At 33.8% G+C, this 26489-nt stretch overlaps 1 protein-coding gene across 1 annotated transcript in view; it reads left to right on the top strand.

The window, feature by feature from the left end:
• Positions 1 to 24881, top strand: part of LOC111058266 (nucleoporin SEH1) — a 28405-nt gene extending 3524 nt beyond the window's left edge. Inside the window, exons 2-7 of the mRNA XM_039421241.1 lie at positions 824 to 980; positions 3762 to 4023; positions 11392 to 11625; positions 20585 to 20747; positions 22113 to 22164; positions 22206 to 24881. Coding sequence (XP_039277175.1) covers positions 824 to 980; positions 3762 to 4023; positions 11392 to 11625; positions 20585 to 20747; positions 22113 to 22164; positions 22206 to 22309 — 972 coding nt within the window. The 3' untranslated portion in view covers positions 22310 to 24881. The remainder of the gene's footprint in view (positions 1 to 823; positions 981 to 3761; positions 4024 to 11391; positions 11626 to 20584; positions 20748 to 22112; positions 22165 to 22205) is intronic.
• The last annotated feature ends 1608 nt before the right edge of the window (positions 24882 to 26489 follow it).

Here is a 26489-nt window from a genome sequence, read left to right as displayed (position 1 = left end):
CATTTATCCGCTTGAAGAAAGGGAAAGAATGTGTTTGACTGAGAACTCCAAATATAACTCGAACTGCTGATTTTTGTAATGGAATTATTATTGATTTGAAGTGAGAAATGTATGTTGAAGCCCAGCTTCTAAACAGTAGCAAAGTATGCTCCATTCTTCTTTTATTTGAAATTATTCTGATGAATGATTTTTGAAGAATAATTGTTGGGCGTAAGGTTGTGAAATATGTCCCTCCCCATAATTCCATTCCATTTTCGAATTTATCAACACATAGTACAAGTATCTCAATAATTTCAAATAGCATACCGAACGTAACATAATCAAATATTCTTATATATTTGATCAACTTATTTTTCAAGAATGAAACATGTTTCTTCTAATTTAATTCTCAATCCACCTAGGTATTTAATTTCATCAAATTTTTCCAAGTTGAGGCATTCGCATTCATCCGAATGAAGTGTAAAGTACAGGCTGTGATACTTGAGTGGTACTGCGAATACATGCTTCTTTCTAAGATAAAAAGTGTTATATTTAGTCTAAGGACTCATCACCATTAAATTAGTTGTGAACCACCTTCTGAGGGCATTCATGTCCTTTTGCATTCTATCTTGTAATTCTGGTAAGGAATTAGCTTTGTAGAAAAGAGCTGTATCGTCAGCAGAAGCAACCAATACTCCATGAAATGATCCATTACATAGACTATTCAAATATATAAAAAATAGCAATCCAGATGATACAGAACCCTGGAGAATTTTAGTTAGAAAGTACTCACATTATTTCAACAACTGTTCATTTCGTCTAAATAGCATAATTTTTATTGCAGGTATGGGACCAAGATGAACGTGAAACATGGAACTTGACTGCGACTTGGAAAGCACACAGTGGCTCAGTGTGGAAAGTGACTTGGGCACATCCCGAGTTTGGACAAGTACTTGCTACTTGCTCGTTTGACAGAACAGCAGCCGTATGGGAAGAGATAGGTTTGTTCATTTCAATCACTATCTTAAGCCTTGGCATCATCCTCATAAAACGTCAATAACTTATTGACTCATTAGAATGCTTAGTGATAATTTGGTCTGCTACCAAACCTGGTTTTTTAACCTGGCTTGCTAACCACCTTTTCTACTCAGTTGGCGAATTTTTTGAGGATGACCTACTGGGCTTGGTCTAGTCAGGCTGCCATCTTAATATTTTAGTTTTGTGTGTACCGTATATATTTATTAAATTCATGTCACGACTGCAACGTATCCGGTTCTGCTGGCATTGGTGAAGAAGGAGGTAATTCAGGTAGCATTGGATTCTATGTTGATTATATTAGTTGAACATTCTAATGCTGATTCAACGTAATTTATATAATGCTATATTTTATCAATAACTAGTCTAGTCTAAGAAAAGTTTGGCCAGTAATAAATGTAACTTTTTTATTTTTGTTACGGTCAACTTAGCGCCCACTAGCAGTGGCGGGGACACTTGATTTGATATTTGAGTTCTAGAAATTCCCAATTCTGCGTTTACAACATGCAATTGGAAAGTCCACAGATGGACAGTCAGAAGTAAACATGTAATTGAAAAGTAACTTCGAGCTGCTGTGTCACACTAAAAAAATAATTGAAAAAGTAGAAAGGATTCTCCTGTAGGAATTTCCCCAGTCTTCCCCTCAGGTAGGCTCCTAGCAGAACAGAGCAGGCAGCTTGTTGAGGATGTTGACTGGCTGGTAGGCTAAGCTGCTCTGATTCTCCCCAATCTACAGTATGTGAGGTTCAGCATATGCCTGTTCCTAGTCTCATGCTGATGAAAGTCTTCTCAAGTAGACATAGCATCTAGGTCAAGAGAAGCTCTCTGCTCTCATAGCATACCTGAAAATGTAGAGGTTGAAGACCGTCAGAATACGTTCCCTCACAAATTGTGGCTTGATAACACAATGTGCACATCATTCCCACTTGTATGAGTGTGTGTCGCACTTCAAAGTGTGTAAGAGTCAAGTGTAACTATGCAGTCTTGAGATTTTCCCCGGCTGCTTGGTAATAAAAAAAAATATTATAATCTATTGTCTACAGTATAATAAAGGAAAGAATCGGCTTAGACATGTACGGGATCGGAAATACATGAATGACGCATCATCACATCTGAACTACTGAAAACTGATTTTGCATGAAGATTCTGAATTTGTGAGTCCGAGTATGGACATACGTTTTTTCATTGCTATTAATCAATTAACTATAATTTAATAATCAAAACAAATTTATTCAATTTGTGATTCAAAATTTATGTAACTATAAAAGCCCATAATCTCCATGTTAGTCCGTAGCTTAGTTAGTAACGAGCGCAATTCTTAAATCAAAGATTGCGAGACCTATCAGTCATTTTTTTCTGTAAATTTTCAACTCAACAAGATTATCCACGTAATTTTGAACTCAATGGTCAAATATTATTATATTTTTTAGGTTTTCTGGAAATAAGGAGATTTCATTTTACAACACCAAATTGTTCCCGGTGCAAAGCACAATTCATCTGCTAGTGAATAATAATAGTAATTTAGGGAGTGTTGGTGATGCTGTTGTAAACGGAGGGGGCTGTTTCTTCTCTTCTATAATATTTACCAAAATTATGCTATCAAATCATCTACCGGTATTTGAATCCTCGATTGGTTGGGAGCTTTTAGTGTATTCGTTCATTCAAATGCACAGATTATCATCATTATCATAAATTGTCACCTATTATAGCAACTATAGTAACTACGACCCAGGAACTTCATTGAAAATACTTTTAAAATTTAACCTCAGGTTTATTGAACTAATCAATACTAATTAATAAAATCATGTCTCATCTCAAATGTTCAAACAAAATAAAGTGATTCAGCAATTGATTCACAAAAAAATATTCAATTCCAATCTACACATTTTGGGAACCTGCTAACTTGCTGCATTTAATTCGGGCCTCGGTCATTCTATGTAACTAAATTTTGAGTTATATAAGAAAACAACAAAAGTTTGGCACTCACCATTTCAACAATATTTAAACTTTACTTTTGAGAACACATAATCCAAAACTCAATGAACTCAGACGTTATGAAACTCACTACACTCTACTTAAATTCACGCACACAATTAACCTCTTAATTTTACATCTACTAATTCTATCTAATTCGGACTTTTACTAAATCAAAATTACTGATTACCGAAAAAACGTTTTAATTTGTCCCTCTGGATGGGTAACAGACCCATTCAGAGGACCGAGGCTCGCACACCGTTACATCATGTTTTCCCGGTTACGTCCCAATTCGAACTGAGGCCTTTTCACTGAAAATTATTCCCCCTCCACGAGCGTTGAGCATAACTTCCAGTGGAAAAGCCAAAGCTGCAAAAAAGGTCAATGGTCGTACAATTCCCAAATACAGTAGCTTTTTCGACAAGAAATTGAAACTGCATTTGAAAAATGCACGAAAATTGCTTTAGTTTCGACAACTAAGCAACAAGTTAGCAAATTCAATAAACATGGTCAAATATTCTCACATTAAAATCTGAAAGTACAAATCAAAGTTCATTCCAGTTCAAAAAACTGAAAAATAGGACACAAAAAACAACTACGATATACCCACTCAATTTCACACTATTACACTGTAAACAATTCATTACAAATAAAAAATTTAAGGTATCGATAAATTAAATTAAGGTATAAATTTATAATATTGAGAACATAAGTAGTATAGGGATTTATTTTTCTCAAGAACAGGAAAAATTTGATGAGATGTATCTGTTTAGTTGGCGAAGGCACAGGTGTTGGCGAGCGGGGAATGAGACATTGGGTGCGGCGCACCAATCTGGTGGACTCTCGTACATCGGTGACGGACGTCAAATTCGGGCCGAAAGCTCTCGGCCTGCTGCTGGCCACCTGCTCGGCTGATGGCGTCATCCGCATATATGAGGCGCCCGATGTCATGAACCTCAGCCAATGGACTCTGCAGCACGAACTCTCCTCCAAACTATCGTTGAGCTGCCTCACTTGGAATCCATCGTTTTCTAGGTAATGCCTTTAATGCTCGACTTAATACCCTTAATTATTTGTTATTGATTGATTATAATATACCTGACTTAATTTCCCTAATCAATATAATATTGTAACTATAGCAGGTTTTCATATGGATTGAAACTTAATTTCTGGAAGAGTTTGTGATATAAATCTTTCAAGTGATTGCTAGCCGACTAATAGTTGACTCAGCTGCTATTGGCTGTTCTGGGAATCAATGAGACAATGGTTGGGAAAGGGCGTGTGAGAGTTGATCTTTGTTTTGAGTTGCAAGAGCGATTCACAATATCTACTTAACATCATTGTCCTAAACTAAATTGAATAAAATCACAGTAAGTAATTCAGTGTGAATGGGATCATTGTGAACGGCAAATAAGAGGTTTTGTGGAATTATTTAATACTAGCAGGTAACCCGTGCTCCACAAGGGTCTAACTAAAAACTTAACCTACTGAAATCTTGAAGAATTGAAAATAGGTCTATAATCATCCTCGGTAAAATCTATATGCAAAATTTATCTATATGAAAAATTTCAATTTAATCAGTTCAGTAGTTCAGATGTGATGATGCGACATTCGTAAATCTCCTTTCCCCTACATGTATAGGCCAATTATTCCTTTATTAAATTATAGATTGATATATAGATTTATTAGTATTTTTGAATGTGATTATACGGTTTGACATTATCGATGTGTGGTTTTCGCCATTCATTTTTTCTTTAAATTCTCATATGACAACCTTCCAATTTAAAAAAATGGAAGTTGGATTTAAGATGGAGGTTCCAGGATGGAACCGTACAAATTTTGATGCGACAGAAAAGTAGTTATTTTATTCGAATAAGATCACCAATCAGACCTACAGTTGAATTTCCCTTTTAAAAGAAATATTCAGCTGTTTCCATACTTTTCACCAATCCTGTATATAGTATAGATATGGGAAAAGAGGATATATAGATAGAAGAAAAATGAGAAGATAGAAAATAAAGCCTTTGAATACACTACTTTATGCATGACCACTCACAAGAAAACTTAGGAAAGTATTTAACAAACTGGAAGCATGACGAATTGGAAACTTGGAAAACTGGAAACTTGACGTAATGAAATAAATGTCTTATAACCATCCTCGGTGAATTAAGAATCCATATGCAAAATTTCATGATAATCAGTGCAGTAGTTTAGACGTGATAATGAATTTCTTATCTCGTACGTTTGTAAACCAATTCTTTCCTTTGTTATATTATTTATAATTTTTACAAATAGTCCAGTCAAATGGTCGTTTTTCAGGAAACAGCCCCGAAAGAATTTTTCTCGACGGCTCTATTTGTATTTTGGGGCGCGGAATTCGAATCTGAAATTTGCTGACACGCTAGAGGGCGGCTTCACCCCCAAAACCCCCAAAATTTCGGACTTTTTCAATTTTCCCATTTTATTTCGTAAACCTTGAGTTTTTCAAGAAAAATCATTCTTGACGAAATGAAAGATAATAAAATTTCCAATAAATTGAGTGGTCGCGCAGGATTATACTATTTTTGGTTCCGGAGCTACGAATTTTCAAAAAAGGGGTATTTTTGAGGGGTTTTCAAAATTATGCAAACCTACCAATTCTACCCTATACAACTTGGATATTTTTCTAGTATAGATCCAAGTATAAAATCACCCATCACGTGAAAGAACAATTCATTATGAACAGGATTCCTTAAGAATTTTCGAATTTAGTAGTGGTGGGAGGGGGAATAGACCCAAAAATAGAAAATCATGTCCTACAGCCAAAATACAAATTTTTTATTATAATACCTTTACAAGGCCTTCCTAACAAAAAATACATATTTCGGCTGAAATCATCTTACGAGGGTTATTTTCTATGAGAATCAACCGTTAGAAACATTTAATTTCAGTATTTCGTAATGGGGGGGTATAGGGACATAAGGATATGTCAAGGATCAAAACTTTAAACACTCATAACTTTTGACAGAATGATCAGATCTCCTCGTACTACAGCTCATTCTTCTCAGCTCGTCAAGGTTCAAAATCATGTATCATAACTGAAATTTGATGAAAAAAATAAATAAATCCTCCTTTAGTGTATTTTAGCCCCTATTTAAATACACAGAAAAATTGCCAATTTCTATATTCAAAACTGTGTATCTCGGTAACCCGAAATGATGAAAAATGGTACTTGATCTTGATTTGAAGAACAGAATCTCCTCTTTCATGTGAGGTAAATGAATTTTGTAAAAATATAATCGTGAGGTAAGATACGTTTGATTCAAAAATCAATAAATTTGCGATATTTTCCTCATTTTTACAGTCTCGACAGTTTCTCTATAATAAACAGTCATGCAAGATGTGTTTTAGGCAACGTAGCTTATAGAGCATGTAATTCTCTTCCATTTGAGACCAATCGCAAGTTTCTATCATGTATCTTACTCGTTTTAGAGACTCTTGAATAACAGTAAAATTGCAGAAAAAATGAGGAAATGAAAATAATCATTTTTTCAATTAGCTGTAAATTTTGAACGGTTTTGAAATCAGAAAAAGATCAGAAAATCAGATTTGTGGGAGCGGAAAGAGGAGAAAATTCTCTACAACCTTGACTATTTTTTCGATTATTTATCTGAAGTGTTTCACAAGATACGCAACTTTGAATATGCGAAAAATTTTTGATACGTTAATCATTTCCACAAAACCGTCGAGAAAAATTCTTTCGGGGCTGTTTCCTGAAAAACTACCATTTGACTGGACTAGAAGAAACACTGATCGGGAGAGAAAAACTAAGGATACTCCTTTTACTATTTCTATCCCAAATTTAGATAACATTTTATAAGTCCGAAATAGGGTTAGGATTTTACTTTTCTTATATTTCATGGAATATAGATGAGTCATCACTTTCATACGCTCACAAGCACCAACCTTGTTATTGTTGACTTTCCTTTTGAAGAACAGACCTAAGACATTCTCATTTGAAACACTATGTGTCCAATTTTATTAAAGTTCAGAGTTTATCGACTCCTGTTGCCTCAATATAGTAATAAAAATAACCAATTCAAGTAACAACGAGCCTTTCTGATTCTTCTTGTACTTTTTTGTACTATTTTCATGATTATGACCAATGAAGATCGAAATTTTAAGATAGCTCTTGCATATAGTAGCTATATAGCTCAGTATATCACAATGTCGGTAAAATTCGATTTGTTTCATATTTTATTTACAACATTTCTGATTAGTATAGATCAATCACGGGGTTTCTACCTCAAACTCGTATTAGTAATATTATTATTACGTACTCCAGTGTCAAAACTTCGAAATCTATGCTACTCGTGACAAAATGAACGATCCGAAACTAGATTCAATTTTTCCTAAGAAGTGAATAATGCCATTCATCTTCGCCATTCGCCATTCATTTTCATTGTTGTTTAAAGAGTGTTGAATCAACTCCAGAATTAATTTCTTATTACGGTACTCCCAAAATTATTCTTGTTAATGGCTAGTTTGTTAAATGAACAATTAAATTTTTAAGTAAAAGTTATTTTCTCGAAGCTACTATTCCATTGTGGAACATGTATATTCGCAGAAGATGTTTTTCCTGTTGTTATCGATATATCCCTAATATTAGAGAAGAGATAGATAGATATATTTCTTGATCCATGAAACATCTAGAGATGCATAAGATCACGTCAAATATTAGAACACATAAATAATAGAGTACAAGTTATGCTTATATGGTTTCAATGGTTGTAAAGCATCACAGGTTTATGCTGGATTCAGGTAGCTGAAAAAATTCTTCAACATCATAAAAAGGGTTTGAGCAGAGCCACGTATGTAGTTTTTTTTTTTTGAACTGGTTCCCATGTCTCTAAACTTGAGGGGCAATTTATTAAATAATTGTCTACCCATTATCAGATGACTGGACCTTAGCCTCTCCAGACGGACAAAAGAAATGTTGATGTCATGCCTATGTCGAGTATTTATCCCATGAACGTTCGATCTAAATTGGAGCGTTTCCCTACATTTGTGAGTGTGAACAAGGCTTCTGAATGTATAGAGATTCACCACCGTAAGAATGCCAAGCTCAACAAAAAGTGGCTTACAGTAGGCTAGTCTATCAGCTCTACTCATCATTCTGATTGCTCTCTTCTGCATTATCAATACCTCTCCAATCTTGGTTGTGCATTACACCAGAACATATCCTAAAATCGACTGGAACAGAGATTGTGAAGTTGTGCTCCTGGGGGGGTTATCTCTTATGATAGAGTCCCACGTTATGAAGCTATTGTGAGAAGTTGTGGATTGCAATTCCTTCACAGATAATACAATGTTTCTGGTATTTATAAGAGCAGTCTCTAAATTCCCTCTTTTGCGAATAAATTCACAAAAAATTAAGGCCTTCCGGCTCGCAAAATTACTGGGTTCAAACCTCAGCTCTAGCTCAGTGGTAGAAACATGAATTTTATAAATACAAATAATCACCATAAGGTTCAAAGACCAGGGATTGATAATTCTTACCGCTGCTTCTATGAAATTCTTGAAGAATACCAGTAAGGAAATTAAAAGAATATTTGATGACTGATTATCAGTAACCATGTACCACTAGAGAATAATCAGGACCAACTATAGTTGTTTCTAGTTGATTCTTAAAACGCTCGTCGTGAATACAAGTACTCACCAATATACCCTTTCAAAATTCCTTAGAACTTACAACGCCAGTTCTTGAAGCTCTCTGGATCCTTATATGATATAACTGGAACCTTATTAATATAATTTCTTAATATATTTGTTCTGGCTGATGAAATGAATATCATCAAAGGATGATAAATATTGAGTGCTCTGAATAAGGTTAATATTATTTGATTCTATGATTTTAAGTGCTGCTAAATATTTGTTGGTACCAAAACAGCTCAAACTATATAACACGAGATGGACTAGGATAAAATAAATTTCTACGATTTGTATGCTGACATAAAACACAAAATATATTCCCACAAAAAAGATGTGCATAAGATATTCGATAAATCTATAATTCACTTAAATAATCTACTTTTAAAATCTGAATAATTATCACAGGCTTTGCTAATATTCACAATAATGAGTTTCAAATTCATAAATATATTATATTTAATACTGGTACTTAGACTTCCAATCAATACAAAATTCTACCAATAAAAACCTGTTCGGTCTATAAGTTTGATATGATATACTTGGTTCAATTACAAAATTAATATTTAATAAATTAATATTCAAACATGAGATCTCAGGGCTTTTAATATGAATTCGGGCAGTGCATGGAAGTAAGCTTCCTACATATAATAAATAAATTTATAAAATGTTCTTGTGAACTATGTGATATTGTTCAACACGTGGTGACTCTTAATTTTAATTCAAATTAATAGGAATAGCGCTTTTTTATTAATTATTACCCCACTGAACGTAGAAAAATGAGCTCATTTGGTTTGACTTATCACTCACTGACTGAAGTTCTAGATGTCCTCGTGGATTGAATTAATTATTTCCAATAATTAATTAGGTAGGCTCCTTTTCGTCACTGCTGGGCTAACGCGTGATCCAGATTTTTATAAGTTTCTTTCGAATTAAAGCTATTTTTATGGGAATCTTTACAATTACGAACTCCTTGACAGCACTGAGTTCACAAACAATTAACATTCAACAAACATACATTACATTTAAAAAGGGTTTGGCTTAATAATTCATTAAAAATTTTTTAAAAGGAAGAAGAAAAGACCCTAAACTCCATGTGCATCCTCTCCGGTCAGGATCTTAAGCCAGAAGAAGGAGGTTTTAGAAAAATTTTGCTTCTTCCTAGAATAATTCTGTAAGCTACTCTCTGATTGGCCTTCAATTTAATAGACTCAATACAATTGGTTGCCTTGGGAATCAGGGCTTCCTCGGCTTTACAATAGAAAAAATTAAATAAAAGAAGTTTTCATACAAATATATGGAGTGTTTATCTTAAATTGAATTCATAAATAAATCGTAACATACGATTTTAATAGATAATACATTTAGTTTTTATATGAGTTTTGTATACTCTTGATTTATCATGCTTTTTAGATTATAATAAATATTTATATAGAAATAATAGTTATTTGTATTTCTACACATCGACTTCCTTTAGTATACATAATATATCCTTTATGAGTGAATTTTATATGATTCAACCGTCATATGGGTTGATCGAATAATCAGCTGATTCGTTCAGTATTGGTTCTAATAATTATCGATTTATCCAAGATCGACTAATTCTTTTCAAAACGTAAACAAGTAACTCTAACCTCAATGTTCATGCATTTTATTTTATTTTTTTGTAATCCGCCAATAATAATTATGCCGCTTTATAATTTTTTGATCTTACCAATGGGTTCTCATAATTATTAAATCACAATAATACATGTTTTCTTATCGTTGTTGATAATGCTATTACTCCTAATCGCTAATAATACTTGATTTGAGTTGATTTACTCTTTGGATAGGTCTAACCTTCTTTCCATTTTATAGTTCTATTACTTTTATTGGCTCATTTAAAAATATTTGGTGGTTTCAAATTACCACGTGACAAGATAAGTATGAAGATTTCACATAGGTACTCAAAAGGAACACATGACATCAAACGCAGCAAAAGGAAGTTCACTCGAGACAACCTGTCCAAAACTGAATCAATATGAGGAGCCCACGACAAATCCCTATCCACAGTCAATCCCAGAAATGTGGCCTTATATTAGAAATCAAGGGGTCGCCCATAATATATGGTTTTAAACTGAAGACAACTGACTGTGTCAATAGAAAACCATTAGCTGCAAACCAATCAGATACCCGTCCTATTGCATTATTGGCCCCTTCAACAACCGTCAGAATATCACGAACATTATTTCATCCGCATAAATAAATAAATAAATAAATAAATAAATAAATATATATATATATATATAATATATATATATATATATATATATATATATATATTGGCATCCACATTATAAGGCAGGTCATTTACAGCTATCAAAAAAGCAGGGGCCCAAGAGGATCAATGGCATTGGTTGTTGATCTTCCCCTACTTAAACCAAATTGGGAGCCTGTGAAGATGCCCTTGTTCTCCAAGAAAGAACTCAGCTGCTCTTAAATGATACACTCAAAAACTGTAGCCAAGACAGGGATGAGTGATATTGGCCGTTAGTCTGCCGGATCTTTTCTGTTTCCCTTCTTGAAAATTGGACACTTTCGGGCAATATTGAGAAAATCCGGAAATGCTCCATCCTTGAAGCAGGCATTAATGCAGACTGATATGCAATATGATAGATATGCTATTGATGATGACAGAGGAGATAATTAATTACTAACGACTTGCTATGTTTTCAGGCAACATCCCCCAATGCTGGCTGTCGGAAGCGATGAGTCAAACCAGTCTCTCGGCAGCAAAGTGCTCATTTACGAATACAATGAGAACTCGCGACGATGGGCGAAAACCGACTCAGTGCCGGGCGTGACGGATGCTGTTCACGACATATCGTTTGCTCCGAACCTGGGTCGCAGCTTCCACATGCTGGCCATCGCCACCAAAGATGTTCGCATCCTCACTATCAAACCTAGACAGTTTGTATTATTTTTACACTTACATACTCAAGAATCATATTAATATAATACGAAATAATAATTCGAGCTTATTTATTAATAGGAACTTAACTTCTTTACCTACAAGGTATATATTTTAGCTTATTGAATTTTTGTTGTATTCAATAATTTATCCTTCTATTTTTGCTGCTCGCACCATACGCATAAACCTACTGAAAACTCATCGTCAAATAGTTGTTTTTTGGTTGATAACCGTTAATTTATTTTTTTCTACAACTGCGCGTAAAAAAAGAATTTACTCAATTCTCGTAAAACAGCTTATTTCTGAGAAGAATCTACTTTCTCGCTCGCCAACCATCCGCGCATGCGCAGTAGATTTTCTTTACGCTCGGTAATCATTCGCGCATGCGCAGAAGAGTTTCTTTACGCTCGCTGATCAGCTGATGGTAAGCAGCTCGCCAAAAGGTCAGATCTTAACCTAAAAAGTTGGTAATTGTAACTCCGCCGATATAAGTAATTTAACAGGTTTGGGCAGTTTACAAAAAAATTTTGTATGTAATTCGGTCTACTGTTCACAGAACTACTAGTAGGATAGGATAGGATGGCTACACTCAGAAATCAATCAGCTGATTTATTTCTGAGTGTAGCCATCCTATCCTATCCTACTAGTAGTTCTGTGAACAGTAGACCTCACGCAGTATTCTCATCCACATGTACCTGATTGAAACTATAAACCTTATGGAAATACAGCAATAGACTGGCTTCTCCATACATCTGTGTAATCACATGTCAGCTGATTTATGATGAATAATTCTATAGTCTGATTTTTACTCCAATATTGGCGTATGAAGGAGGCTCATTTTTCCTTTTATATTATCCTTGAAATGCAAAATTTCCAAAAACCTTGTATATACGTCGACGCGCAATTAAAAAAGGAACATACCTGTCAAATTTCATGAAAATCTATTACCGCGTTTCGCCGTAAATGCGCAAAATATAAACATTTAAAAATTTAAACATGAAGAGAAATGCCAAACCGTCGACTTGAATCTTAGACCTCACTTCGCTCGGTCAATTATATTAAGCGAGCAATTTCTGTATATCTGTTTATATTTATATCTGGTTATATGTTCAACGGATCTCGAAAACGGCTCTATCGATTTTCACGAAATTTGGAACATAGTAGGTTTATGATATAAAAATTCGATTGCATTAGGTCTCATCCTTGGGAAAACTCGCTGAACGACATTAAAAGGATAATTCATGCTTGGCTGAAACAGCTGGGACATTCGTCGTCTGTGGATAGTAAAAAGTGAGCGAGTGATTCTGTGGAAAATCAATATATCGCATCCCCGAAATTCATAAGTTGACGTATAGCCAGCTGTAAAATATAAACACGATAATTTTAGAGAATTGTGTTCTGTTTATCAATAAATAAAAATAACGAGCGAAGCTCAATATTAAGCGAGCAATTTCTGTAGATCTGTTTATATTTTTAATATCGTGGCACCGACCTTAGCTAGTTATTTTTATTTACTGATAAACAGAACACAATTCTCTGAAATGATCGTGTTTATATTTTACAGCTGGCTATACGTCAGCTTATGAATTTCGGAGATGCGATATTTTGATTTTCCACAGAATCACTCGCTCACTTTTAACTATCCACAGACGACGAAAGTCTCAGCTGTTTCAGCCAAGGATGAATTATCCTTTTAATGTCGTTCAGCGAGTTTTCCCTAGGATGAGACCTAGTGCAATCGAATTTTCATATCATAAACCTACTATGTTCCAAATTTCGTGAAAATCGTTAGAGCCGTTTTCGAGAGCCGTTAAACATGAATAACCAGATATAAAGATATAAAAATAATCAGATATAAAAATATAAGCAGATATACAGAAATTGCTCGCTAAAAAATTATAATATCGGGGGTCCGAGCTTTGCTCTGGAGTGTAAAAGCATAGAACATTTTTGACGAAAGATTAATTTATAGTTTATATTTATTTATTTATTCATTTTCTCAGTCGTACAATTATTTTTACAGTTATATGAAGAGGCACAACAGGCTTATGCCCAAAACTGTCCCTTTTCAAATTTATACTACAGTCCAAATCAAAATCTAGGTTAAGCTACTATCACTCATCAAAATAACAATTTATTCACACTTCAAAAATCAAACACATCATCAATTATTACAAATAGATACGGTATACTATGTCTTCGATTTAGAATGATATACTATGTTTGCTACAATATTTGTTAATATACTATGTACTATTCTACACTAACAGTATCTAGTTACTATTTTAGACTTTCTGAAGTAAACATGTTTTCTAAAAAAAGATAAATAAACGTAAATAAGTAGTGTTTCTTGCTGAATTGTTAGTCCTTCCCCAATCATTTTAAATAATTGTGTTCCGTTTATCAATAGTCAATAAATAAATAACGAGCGAAGCTCGGTGCCCCGATATTAGTATATTAACAAATATTGTAGCAAATATAGTATATCTATTTGTAATTGATGATGTGTTTGTTTTTTGAAGTGTGAATAAATTTTTATTTTGATGAGTGATATAGTAGCTTAACCTAGATTTTGATTTGGACTGTAGTATAGATTTGAAAAGGGACAGTTTTGGGCATAAGCCTGTTGTGCCTCCTCATATAACTGTAAAAATAATTGTACGACTGAGAAAATGAATAAATAAATATAAACTATAGGCCTAAATTCAATCTTTCGTTACAAATTTTCTTTGCTTTTACACTCCAGAGCGAAGCTCGGTCCCCCGATATTGATACTAATATAGACATTCAAGTTCCATGATGGCTAAGGCTTATAACCTCTTCATTGGCGACAATATTTTATGTATTTATTGTTTTGTAGTCCCATATAGTCTAGTCATCGGAGGGTTAAAAAGGAAAAGTTTGGAAGACAATTTTTGACCCCGCAGTTCTGTTTAGAGTAGTAAGGAGGCGAACATATCAATTTTGCAACAATTATTTGACAATTTGAGGGGGAATTTCTGGAACACAATTTTCGAATTTGCAGCTCAATTGGGACAAGCTCTAGGAGGCAAACATAGCAAAAGTGCGCATCTGTAGCCCGTCTGTTGAAGGCAGAGAGTATAGAATGTAATAGAGCTGCCTTCCCGTAGAGTGGAGCGTGCTCGACCCCCCAACTCTGGTTGGACCATATCTTCAGTTCTAATAAGAACATTGCAACAAAATTAATTTCCATGTTTTTCTTACATAATCCCCTACAATTTCATTCCATTTCCATGTCTTCCCTATAATCCACTATAATACCTTTTTATTTTAGTTGCAAGTGTTTGGTAGTTATCAGTGTGCAAGCTAAAATGGTTCAATATTCAACGTTTGCAATATTTCGGGTAAAACCTATCTCAATGGGGGCATGGGACGGTCAAGCTAGAACAATACAACTGCGAGACCCTTTGGCAGGTAGATTTAGCACATTTTCGACCCTTGTGCAATGAATCGTATTCCCCCATCCTGTTAAGTTTAGTGACGTTATTCCACACTTGGACTTTTACTGCTGGATTCCCATTTCCGTGTTCTGTACAAGTCCATCAAAGTTATAATTTCCAACTACAGTATTAGACAGTAGCTCTGTAGCTCTTGATGTAACATGGAGTTCTTGCAGAGCTTATCAAGATGCGACAAAGATCTAAACCGTGAAGGCATATACCAGTTTTTATTGATGTACAATCGAATTGCTAATCTAAGGATATTATGTTCGTCGTGTAGTAAAAACCAAAAACCCTGCAATTAAATGGTGTGTCTGATTATCAAACAACTAATTTCCTTGTGCTAATTGATATTTTTTAAACGATACATATTATGTCGAGTTGTAAGTTTCGGCCAGAGTGGTGGATTTTGGAGTAGGCTATGAAAATATATTTTATGCTACTAAACCTATCTGGATGGGGGCATTTAGAGATCTATTGTTCGATATTGGTTGAGCATTGACATGGGTTGACAGTTATTGTTTTCCATTCAACCAGCGTTGAAGGAGGGGTATTGTTCTCTCTTGACCGTTCCATGCCCCCATCCAGATAGGTTTTACCCAATATTTCTATTCTCTTCAATAGGCTAATTATGCAATCTTCAAACAACAAAATGTTCATAATAAAACTTCTAGAACACAGGGAAACTTTCAAATTGATATGTAATCATATGTACTTAATGATCACAGAACAACAGATTGTGCGTTCAAACGAAACTAATAGCTAATAGTCAGTGATGGATCACTGTGACTCTGCTCTAAAACTACATTTCACCAATATTATTCTATTACCTCTATATAAAAATGAATGTATGTTTGTGTGTTAGTTAGTTTGTTTGTTTGTTCCCTATAGACTTGAAAACTACTTGACAGAACGGCATGATACTTTGGGGATATGTTGTGTGAATATTGGGGATGGCTTCTGACCAGAAATTTCAATTAGGGGGCTAATATTTATTAATTATTAATACATTTTACAGCCCCATGTTTACGAATTTGCCGGATCGGCTACCGAAGAACGGGAAGATGATAATGTTTCTAGATCACAAAAAATTAGCCCACTTTTTCCAAGCCTGAATAGCCGAGTGCTAGAGGTTCAAATCCCGTCACAGTCAACTTTTATTGCTCCAAGTTTTCTACTTTACTAATTTTATTAATCATCATGTGTGTAATCATAATGTTCCTATTAAAGTTTTATTTTTCAATATTTTAGGTTGGACTTCTATTAGAAGCCGTTTCCCGTATGTTCTTTTTTGACATGCGAAAAAGTTGATACACATGCTATGAAAAATGAGTAATGAAAGTGTTATTGATTTTAGAAACGTTCAATGTGTGAAGAAAAATCCCATCAACAAGCAACATCTACAGAGAAAATTAATTTCTTTATGAAAGTAGAGAATTTAATCTATATACATCAAAATAAATGTCTGTATGTGTGTTTAATATTGCATGAATTATACAGTTTTGATGTATTAATAGTATTTAAAAGTTTATAAAGTTATAGAATTGGAATTGATATTACTGAAAGTCGCCGTTACTAAAGGTTGGTTTTGAAACAGCTATATCTAATATTTAAATTGAATTCAATTGTATCAAAATAGGCTAGCGCGCTTCATTTTTTCCTCCTCTTTCAAAAAAAAGTAATTCAATAACTTCAATAATTACTGATATAACTGGGGTAGCTCACTGACTAGAAGTTTGCCTTAATTTCTGCCAATTGATTTGTATGTGAAGATATGAATAAGTGAATTTGAATGCACATATACAAGTACCGTGTAAGAACAAAAAATATAATATATATATATATGGTACTGGTTCTTACAATATTATGCCCGGTTTGTTAGACTCCAGTTAGTGTGACATGAGATACATTGACTTTTTGGCGATAAGAAGTTCGCCGGGCAAGCTAGTAGAACTATGAAAATATAATGTAAGCTTAATTGATATTCCAGTTGTATTCAGTTCCTGAAATATGATGTATTCTGGCCAGGCCACACTCATTAATTTAATGATTTTTCTTACAGGCTTTATTTACATATAACTTATTACATTAATTTTACATTTAACGCATCATTCAAACTTCACAATACACACATAGCTCTATAGGTATATAGATTCTGCATATAGTTGAATAATATAGTCCGGCAATATTTTTATTGACCTTTAAAATGAATAAGTTTTATCAGTTTCTGTCTGATGTTCTGTTACTGGATTTTTTTCACGTATATATTTCTTAATCCTTATTGAAAAATATATTTTCCCTATGGACTCATTGAGCCAATTTTTATGATTATACTCTGTTTCTATTGAGTGATGATATGATTCTTCAAACAAACTGATATTTAAACAACGTATTGGAAGTTTGTTGGTATAGTACTTCATATTGCTTTGGAGCATGACATTTGAAGAGGCTATTTTGAAAATTGTCTCGCACATTCTACAAATTATTCCTTTTTCGACTTTCTAGGAGAAAAAATCATAGTTTGACAAAGGCAAATCTATAAATTATTTTTTCTATGAAATGAGTAGTTATATAGCTGAAAATCAAACAAATTCGGAATCAAGCTGGCGATGAATAGTGTAGAAAAAAACATATATAAATACAGTACATATGTAAATCATGTATAATAGAGGAAAAGGTGTCTGTGAATGAATATGTCAACTCATCAAATCCATTCTACCATTGATAGTACAGTTTCAAGTAATGATGATTTTATTATTTCGGCTCTTCAAAGAATAGGCATGTTGTTGTTCTGTGGCCACCAAGTATGTATTATTATGTATCAATGGAAAGGTCTTTTCATGCACTACAAATTCTATTCATAACATTTTCAAGTTGAACGCTTGCATAATTGTTCATAAAATGAAATGGGAGTATGTGCAATCGTTAAATATTATATTTCGATTTGTACATGGTTAACATGCAAACACTGGCAGCTACGATGAAAAGGTATGTGGCTTTATTTTTAGGTAATAATGTGAGAAAGCCATCGAGATAAATTTATGTTTCAATATTCTCATTAGAACTAGATATATGGACAATTCGCTTAACGCTCGCAATATAAAGACTTGAGACGGCTTAGGCGAGGTATCCAACCAGAGAGTTGGGGGGTCAAGCAGCACGCTCCTGCTCTGCATTCAACTATGAGCAAGGCAGCTCTATTACATTCTATTCTCAGTGGTTAGGTTAGGTAAGCAATCGCTAAGTTGACACTTTTTGCAAAGTTGAAAACTTCACCCCTCACATTGAAGCTGTAGGTTTTAGGTATTCCTCCTTATACGGAATAGTTAGGTATTAGAAGGCATTGCAGTTGACAAATTCCTTTTTCCCACAGTTACCTTGAAAAGTGACCATTCCTGCACTGATTACAGAATGCAAAGAATCACTTTTACACTCTAGTGCGCAAAGTATTACTTAGGTTATATGGAGGATTAGTGCACAAAAACAAAAATTAAGTTGGTAACAATGACTGTGGTTAGATTTAGATAAGAATCATTTCAATGGCTACCCTACATTTATGATAAAATCCCAATCTAGAAATCCAAATCAAGAATAATGATCATCTAAATCATAATTAAATAATCATCATTCACATATTCTCATCATTTAATAATAAATAATAGTTCTTTTCTATTGATAATTACTATTTCAACTGCAAGCAATGAGAAAAGTAGCAAATATACATTATAAAATTAGAATTTTGAGGTTAAATGATTACCGTTCGATATCCATATAAATAAAAATAATAAAAAAACATAAGAATACTACAATAAATTCAATATTCTCTGTTGTCTATGTTATTTTTATAAATATTTTTTAGTTTACTTTGAGCATTTTTCTCGGTAATCTGAGCAAAAGTCTAAATTTGTGAATCCTGTTTCAGTACTTTTTAGCTGGATGAAACAAACTTAGGTACGATTCTTCCCGCTAGGGCGCGCGCTTATCGGTTCAGCCATCTTGCAGCCATCCCAATCAGCTGTTGGCATGTATTTTGAATGCGAACTTTTTGTTCTATCTGTATTTTTTCTGATTCTTGAATGAATAAAAATGAGAACTTTGGCTGAGAATTTTCAACTTCAATTGGATTATTAATTTTTAAATGAATTAAGGTTGTTATTAATAACAGCATCACACACACAAACATTTGATGGATTTCAGCCATCATTTTACCCATAATCAACAACCACTTCTCATATTCAATAGTAACTAGGGGTATTCACAATGTTGTTTTAGCCAGCTAAAGTAGTGCTATTTGATAACTCTGGATTGTGAACGCCTCATCTAGAACCATCTGCTATAAGCTAACTGCTGTAGCGATCCAAGCGGATAATTTGTGTAACTTGAAGTTAGTTTGAAACTTAGACCAGTTATAGAATAGACAAGCTGGGAAGTCTAGCCTCTGAAGCCAACATCTACTGCCTTATCGCCCTATCGTGACGTCATCATCGCATAGAAAACTTTTAGATTGTGTCTATTTCAGATGAAAGTAAATTATTATTAAATTTATAAAAATGGTAAACTCCCGCTGCGCTCCCACTGAAATAGACACAATCTGCTATGGAAAACGATGTAAACAAACTCTACAGAAAAGTTTTCTATGCTGACGTCACGATGGAGCGATATGACAGTAGATGTTGGCTTCATCTACTTTCAATATGAATATACAATGGGGCGTGTCTATTCTATAACTGGTCTACGGTTTGAAAAAGTAAGATTATAAACATATGGCTGCCGTATTAGGAAAAGTTTAATGTGAAATACGTGAGCAAAGTTCCTCTGCTGCACTCAAGAAGTCATTCGGGCGTAAACGTATCTTTCGGTGCAGCAAACTGTCACTTTGCGCACTAGTTGCACAAATAACTATTTCAATTGGTCTATTGTTGCAAAACTGAAGATTTTACTCTCATCACTAAAGCTGCTGCAGCAGTCGTGGGGAAAACTTGCTTTTTTCAAAAATGTCACACCTTCAAGAGCGGATATCTCAAAAACTTGAAAAGATGTAGAAAAAGTTGCCAGATCAATACTGTAGAAAATTATCTAATCTTTTTGTATACAATAGCCATGTCCGTAAAATGCACAGTTTTCGAGTTATATGCGAAAAACCAAAAACTGGTACCTATGAACCACTCCCTAACCACTTGGCACAGTTGGTAGGGGTGGGGACTTTTGATATGTTCACCTCCCTACAACCCTAAACAGAAATGCGGGGTCAACACTTTTCCTTTCATACCCTTTTTTGAGCATCCATTGCCTGGACTAATACTGCAGTTGTAGAAAAAATTGTAAGTAATTCGTACGTAAAACGTCTTTATTGCTTTAGAGAAATTATCGCGCTCCACTAGGTGTCGCGCTATAACTGTTTCGCTCAAGCTATAGAGTCGCGTTACATGCTCTTGATACATAAATAGCTATTACAATCGTATTATATTTGTAATAGACTATTTGAATGTTGTACCAGGGACGTGGTTTTGCAGAACGGCCAGCCACGATTTGACATCCAAACAGTAGCCCAGTTCGAAGACCACTACTGCACAGTGTGGCGAGTCTCATGGAATGTCACTGGCACAATTCTTGCTTCTTCGGGAGATGATGGCTGTGTAAGACTGTGGAAGTGTAAGTATGTCTCCAATCAAAATTCAAATTTTAATGTTGTATCAATCATAAAAACCACTTGAGCTTTAGACGTGGGTGAAAGAAGAATCGGGAAGGATGATTTGATAGATGACAACATCTTTAAATGAATTCTGAACCAAAGAGAGGCGAGTTTTAAATTCATAGATGATATTAAGCGGATTCTGCTTCTCAAGTGGTCATCCGTTCAAGAAGAGTATCAGGCGCATGCCTCTTATCAGCCAAGCGCTTCCATTGTGAATATTTTATGGTTACATCTCGATTACTCAAGTATCTTCATTGTTTCGAATTGATTACAACTCTCACTCGTATCATATTAAAATAATAGGTAATTAAGGCTAATACAGGGCTGCCTGTATTACCTGTTCGGGCATTCGAAGTTTTTTTCTGTGGAATTGTATTAATTTCATGTAATTGTACTCACTTCTTCTTCAATTAAGTTTTTTCATCCAATTCAGTTGACTGTTGACAAACAAGTATAAATTTTCGCTGAATATTTTGATCTTTATTATTCGAGAGAAATATTGAATGTTCGTCCAAACTAAAGCTTTTATTCCAATCAACTGTAAAATAATATGCGAATTAAATTATGTATAGTTCTACAAACGGCATGTTAACCATAATTTGAAGAAAACATAGGTACTAATACATTTTTCATACCTCGTTAACGATCATATCTCGATAACGATTGGGGCTCAAAATGAAATGAAAACGGCTCAAATCAGCTCAAAATGAGCTCAAAACGACGGCGTTGAAAAAGTTTGAGAGTATTTCAGTGGAGAGCCACCTTAATTGTATTTCTCATGGGATAGGGCTCTCTGCCAGGTTTGACTGTTACTTCAAGCCAATCGTTTAAGTAGCTGTTTTAAGTGAAGCTATGTGGCCGTAATTCAAGCTGGAGTCTCCCCGTTTAAATGGATACATTTTTCAAGCGTGAATCCAAGAAGTTCCACAGAGTAGCAAACAGATAGCGCAGTAAATAATAATAATAATAATAATAATGTTCGTATGATTTTTTTTGATAAGGGGTCCTTGACGTCAGTTTCATCTCGCTGAAGTAGGCTATATAATTTAAGCCATCAATGGGTCTCACTGTATATCAGCCTGGACCGACAGTTTAACGCGCCCATCCAATAACACGGGAGTGATCTGGCTAAAAACTTTTGTTCATATACGGGTAGCTTGAACCCGGAACCTCTAGTATGCTATGCAAGCACTAAATCCACTAGACCACGGATCAGCTCTTTTCTCTATTTCTATTCTATGATTTTAATCGAGATGTAAAATACCTGTGCTTTGCTTGTGCAAGAAGAGTTGATTTTTGATTGTTGTGATATCTGTTTGCAGGTAACCAGATGAACAGTTGGAAGTGTGTGTCGGTGTTGAAAGGCGATGGCAGCCAGGCGAGCACGATGGCAGGTGCTGCAGCCAGGCGAGCACGATGGCAGGTGCTGCACCCACGGCGGCTGCACCGGCGGTCACCTCATCCGCTCCATCCAGGTATTTTAAGCTGGGCAACATCACCCATCCAAGTCAAGTCCCTTGGCACTGACCATATCCATGCATATGTCAAAACCTTTTGGATTCACGTTACATCATCTTCACACAACTGTTCTAGGGCAAATTACCCACTTGTAAAAGTATTTGAAAATCGAAGGACTTTCTCATTGGACATATTTCACACTCACGTTACCGATTACAAGTCAATATTTTGATATCTCATCAAAGTAGTAGTAGCAGCTAGATTGAGACTGATAATTCACGTTGGCCTTCATCTTTTCAAGAAGCTCAGAGTTTCCAGTATATTACAAAACTATATAAGAGGGTTCCTGATGTGTTGAAAGGACTTGTTAAGGTGCGTACAGATTTGAATGCCAGGAACATGCGCATTTCACTTTTTATCAGCTGATGCTACACTTATTTTAAATATGTACATGTACATATCTGATGTGTACCTTACTGTTTATGAACAAATACAGATATAATCAGCTGATGAAAATTGAAATGCGTCTGTTCGTGGCGCTCAAGTCTGTACACAGCTTTAGAACTTGAGTTCATTTTTTCAATGGACTAGAAGTGTTGAAATAATGATTCTGTTGGAAACGGTAGCTTAGATGAAAAGAAGTGAATGTCGACATCCACAGAATCTTATTTGCCAATTCATAAGTTATTAGTACTAAGACCGATTCATATTTTTTCTTATCTAGTACTACCTTTTCTCAATCATGTTTCAAGAACCTCCTTACTTAAGTAAATTGGGTTCTTATATGAAACGACTGTTAAAGTTTTTTCTTTCCCACTCCTGTTACAGTCGTATCAGGTATTATACTAAGTAGCCTACGTCTTCCATTGGATGAAAATAGAGCCAAATATTTACATATCGATTTTTTTAAAATTTGTTTCTCAATCTGGAATCCTTGTCTGATAGTACTAATGATATAACTTTAATTTTTGATAATCTGTTATATAATACATATTATATTCTTCAGAGCTTTCAAAGAATTTCGTCAATTGAAAATGTTTTAATCTCATCAACGAATCAATATAGAATATTATAGTAAATATTTTAGATTTCAAGAGCTAACTTTAGCAACAATTGAACAGAATAATTGCATTATTACCTGATTTACAGTAAAATGTTATTGTATTATTTGTATAGTTTTCATTACTATTTGCTATTTTCGACATATTACTGTTTCAAACTGAGCTGTAGCTTTTATAAGTATCAATGATTTCATCTACGATGATTTCAGAGATTGACTTATTAATAATTATGCAATACTTCACAGCTTTGTTTGTTGGTCGATATTTATATTGATCCTATTCAAAAGATTACATTTCCAACCTTACCTTCCATAGTCGTGTAGCATCAATATCTTGTCATATCTTGATTCATCTTTAAAATCTGAAAAGTTATCTTATTGTTTGCTATTTATTATCAATATGAAATTGAAAAATCTTTCACTGAATTTTCTCCCGATGTATTAATCAGAATGTAAGATTATTCTTTCGTTTGATTTGCCACTACACTGCCAATACACATTATGTAGATTTGTAGACCTGATAATGAACATATCGAGTACATTATTATTGTTCATTATCTGTATCATCAATTACAAAAGAACTTATTTTCATACACGTCTTTAGAGAGACCACTATTGTTTTTCGGGCCATTAGTAGATTTTGCATGATTTTTCATTTTATAGTTTGTATTTTGAATGTTGAAGTAGGTGAGTGTTATGGAAGGTACTAATATCTCTGTAGATAACTAAATGGTAGACATTTATAATAATTTTAACAAATCTTTAGCATAATAACTATTATGTCATTTTTTTCCGTAGAAGAATCGCAGGTGTTTAATGAACTTCAATTTTCACTAATGCTATCTTTGAAGTCAATTAAATTTTTAGAAACCTTCTAAATTATCAAGATTACTCCCTTAAAGATCAAACCTTCGAATGGAAAATTTGTATAGCTTTGTTCAATAATGATATATTTCCTTGGAAATCTTTATTTGAATACTTGCAGTCATTCCTTTTATTAACATCATAATTTTTATCGGCATTCTTCTTATTTCTGAATACTTTTGAAAACGCTGTGTTATTATTCATACCATTCTCCTATTTATAGCACTCAAACTCATCATCTAAATATCATCTAATGTAATATAAATAATTAAATTAATATAAATTTCAATTCACTTGTTCGAAATAAAATTTATCAAAAGCTGTTGATCCTTAGGATGTACCTAACCTATCCAAGGTTAGAAAGCTGTTGTTTAGCCAGGTACCATTATCACCATTAAAAAGTGACATAGAGCTCTCAATTTAATTTTAGCTTATTTTATTGCGGTATTTATTATTTACAAAACAAAACTGATGTTCAAAAAGTAGTTATTCTATCCATTGGTCACTTTAAAGAATGCCGAAACCTTTAGGCCTATTAAAAGTATTTATATTTCATGCAGTATAATAATGTTTGAATTATAATTAATCATCTACTGATTCTGATCATTATTTTTTCAATTTATTAGCTTTTAAGCTAAGTATTTTAAAACATTCTGCTTGTCATTTTGTTTACATGAATGTATGTTTATAGAATTAAATTTATCATGCATTTTGTAACTATTGGAATTCTTATTGTAGCAATAGTTCCCACGCATTAAACATACCAGGATTAAGTTGAGCTAACACAATAATTCAACGTGATATTTTCTAAATAAGTTATCAAGAAAAATAATTATTGTGATCTGTGAAGAAATAATGCAATATTAATTAATGGGCTGAATAAGGGAAATTTTATACTTGAGCACAAAGGTTGCCGGACCTTAGTTTCAGCCCCAAAATAATAATACTATTTTCTTGAATTAAAAAAAATATCGAGAATTTTGCTCGCACTGATACCATTACTTGGTATTCATACTGAGTGCTTATGTTTAAGTGAATTTGGTATGAAACTTCTTCACGTTACGTTAATTAAAATATTTAGAAAGTAACTGAAATTAGTTACTATCTAAAAATGCTTAATTAGCTTTTCTGGCAACATTTTCAAGTTCAACATTGAAAAGTTAATTGATGGATCAATGTTTAGCATGTTTGGTGAAAGTTTCATATTGCAACATAAGCTGTCTGCATGGCATTATTTGTTTCCATTGTTCATTGTTAAAAGTAGAATTGGTAGTGAAATGTGTTGACTGGTTCTTCCTTTCTCTGTTATCAACATATTTGTCTTTGTCTCTATTGTGGAAGGGTTGTATATGTTATCACGCTATGCTTTGATCTTACAATAGGAATTTTTTGAAACTATTATCTCTCAAAAAACCTTCTCGTAAGATGTTTAAAAAAACTGTTAATAGATCCTCACGCCCACAACTGCGAATTGCATGATGGCGACAGGAGCGGGAGAATTTTCAAGGCGTAAGGCGTGGTTGTGTTGAAAATCGTCGCCTTCATGCAATATTCGTAATGGTTTGCGCAAGAAAATGTATCACACATATTTCTTATTTTTGAAGTTTACTGTTCTAGTTTCAAGTGTTTTGCTTGGTCAAATCCATTGGAAAAATAAAATTCCCATTGCTTTCTAGACTTTACTTCTTATTCAAAACTTTCCATGAATAAGAATTATGATGGTTTTAGAATAGATGCTAACTATGATATTTTATACTCTTTTTGACATTCATATTCTCTTTTGTTGAACAATTCAAGGCATGAAACAATGTAATGCCAAACTTGAATAACCCCCAAAAGAAAATGCTTTTTTTGTACTGAATGAGAATATAGCTTTATTATATTTTATTTTTTCCCGAAGTGAGACAAGAATAAATTTTTAAAAGCGAATTTCACTTCCAAGATTCGGTAGAATCCTTTCAATATTTATTTCTTGGAGCTATAAATGTAAAGCGAATTTCACTTCCAAGATTCGGTAGAATCCTTTCAATATTTATTTCTTGGAGCTATAAATGTAAAACATTTTGCCTCTTTGAAGAAAGAGTTTGAAATCTATTCAAGAAATTGGTCTATTATTGTAGACCAATTTATATTATTCCACATCTATAGTTCATTTAAAGTTATTAGGATTGATCTATATTCATCTGCTTGGCCTTAAAAAACAAGTTCTTATGTAAAGCTAAGCTGTACAGCCAAGTTTTATTCTCAAGCTTTAAGGTTTATTGATTAGCCTAATTTATTACTGACAACCAGTACTATTTTTGAAAACTCAAAATGCGTGATAAA

Source organism: Nilaparvata lugens, chromosome 2 (assembly GCF_014356525.2).
Source record: "Nilaparvata lugens isolate BPH chromosome 2, ASM1435652v1, whole genome shotgun sequence".
Lineage (NCBI taxonomy): Eukaryota > Metazoa > Arthropoda > Insecta > Hemiptera > Delphacidae > Nilaparvata > Nilaparvata lugens.
This window is presented reverse-complemented; position numbering and strand designations above follow the sequence as displayed.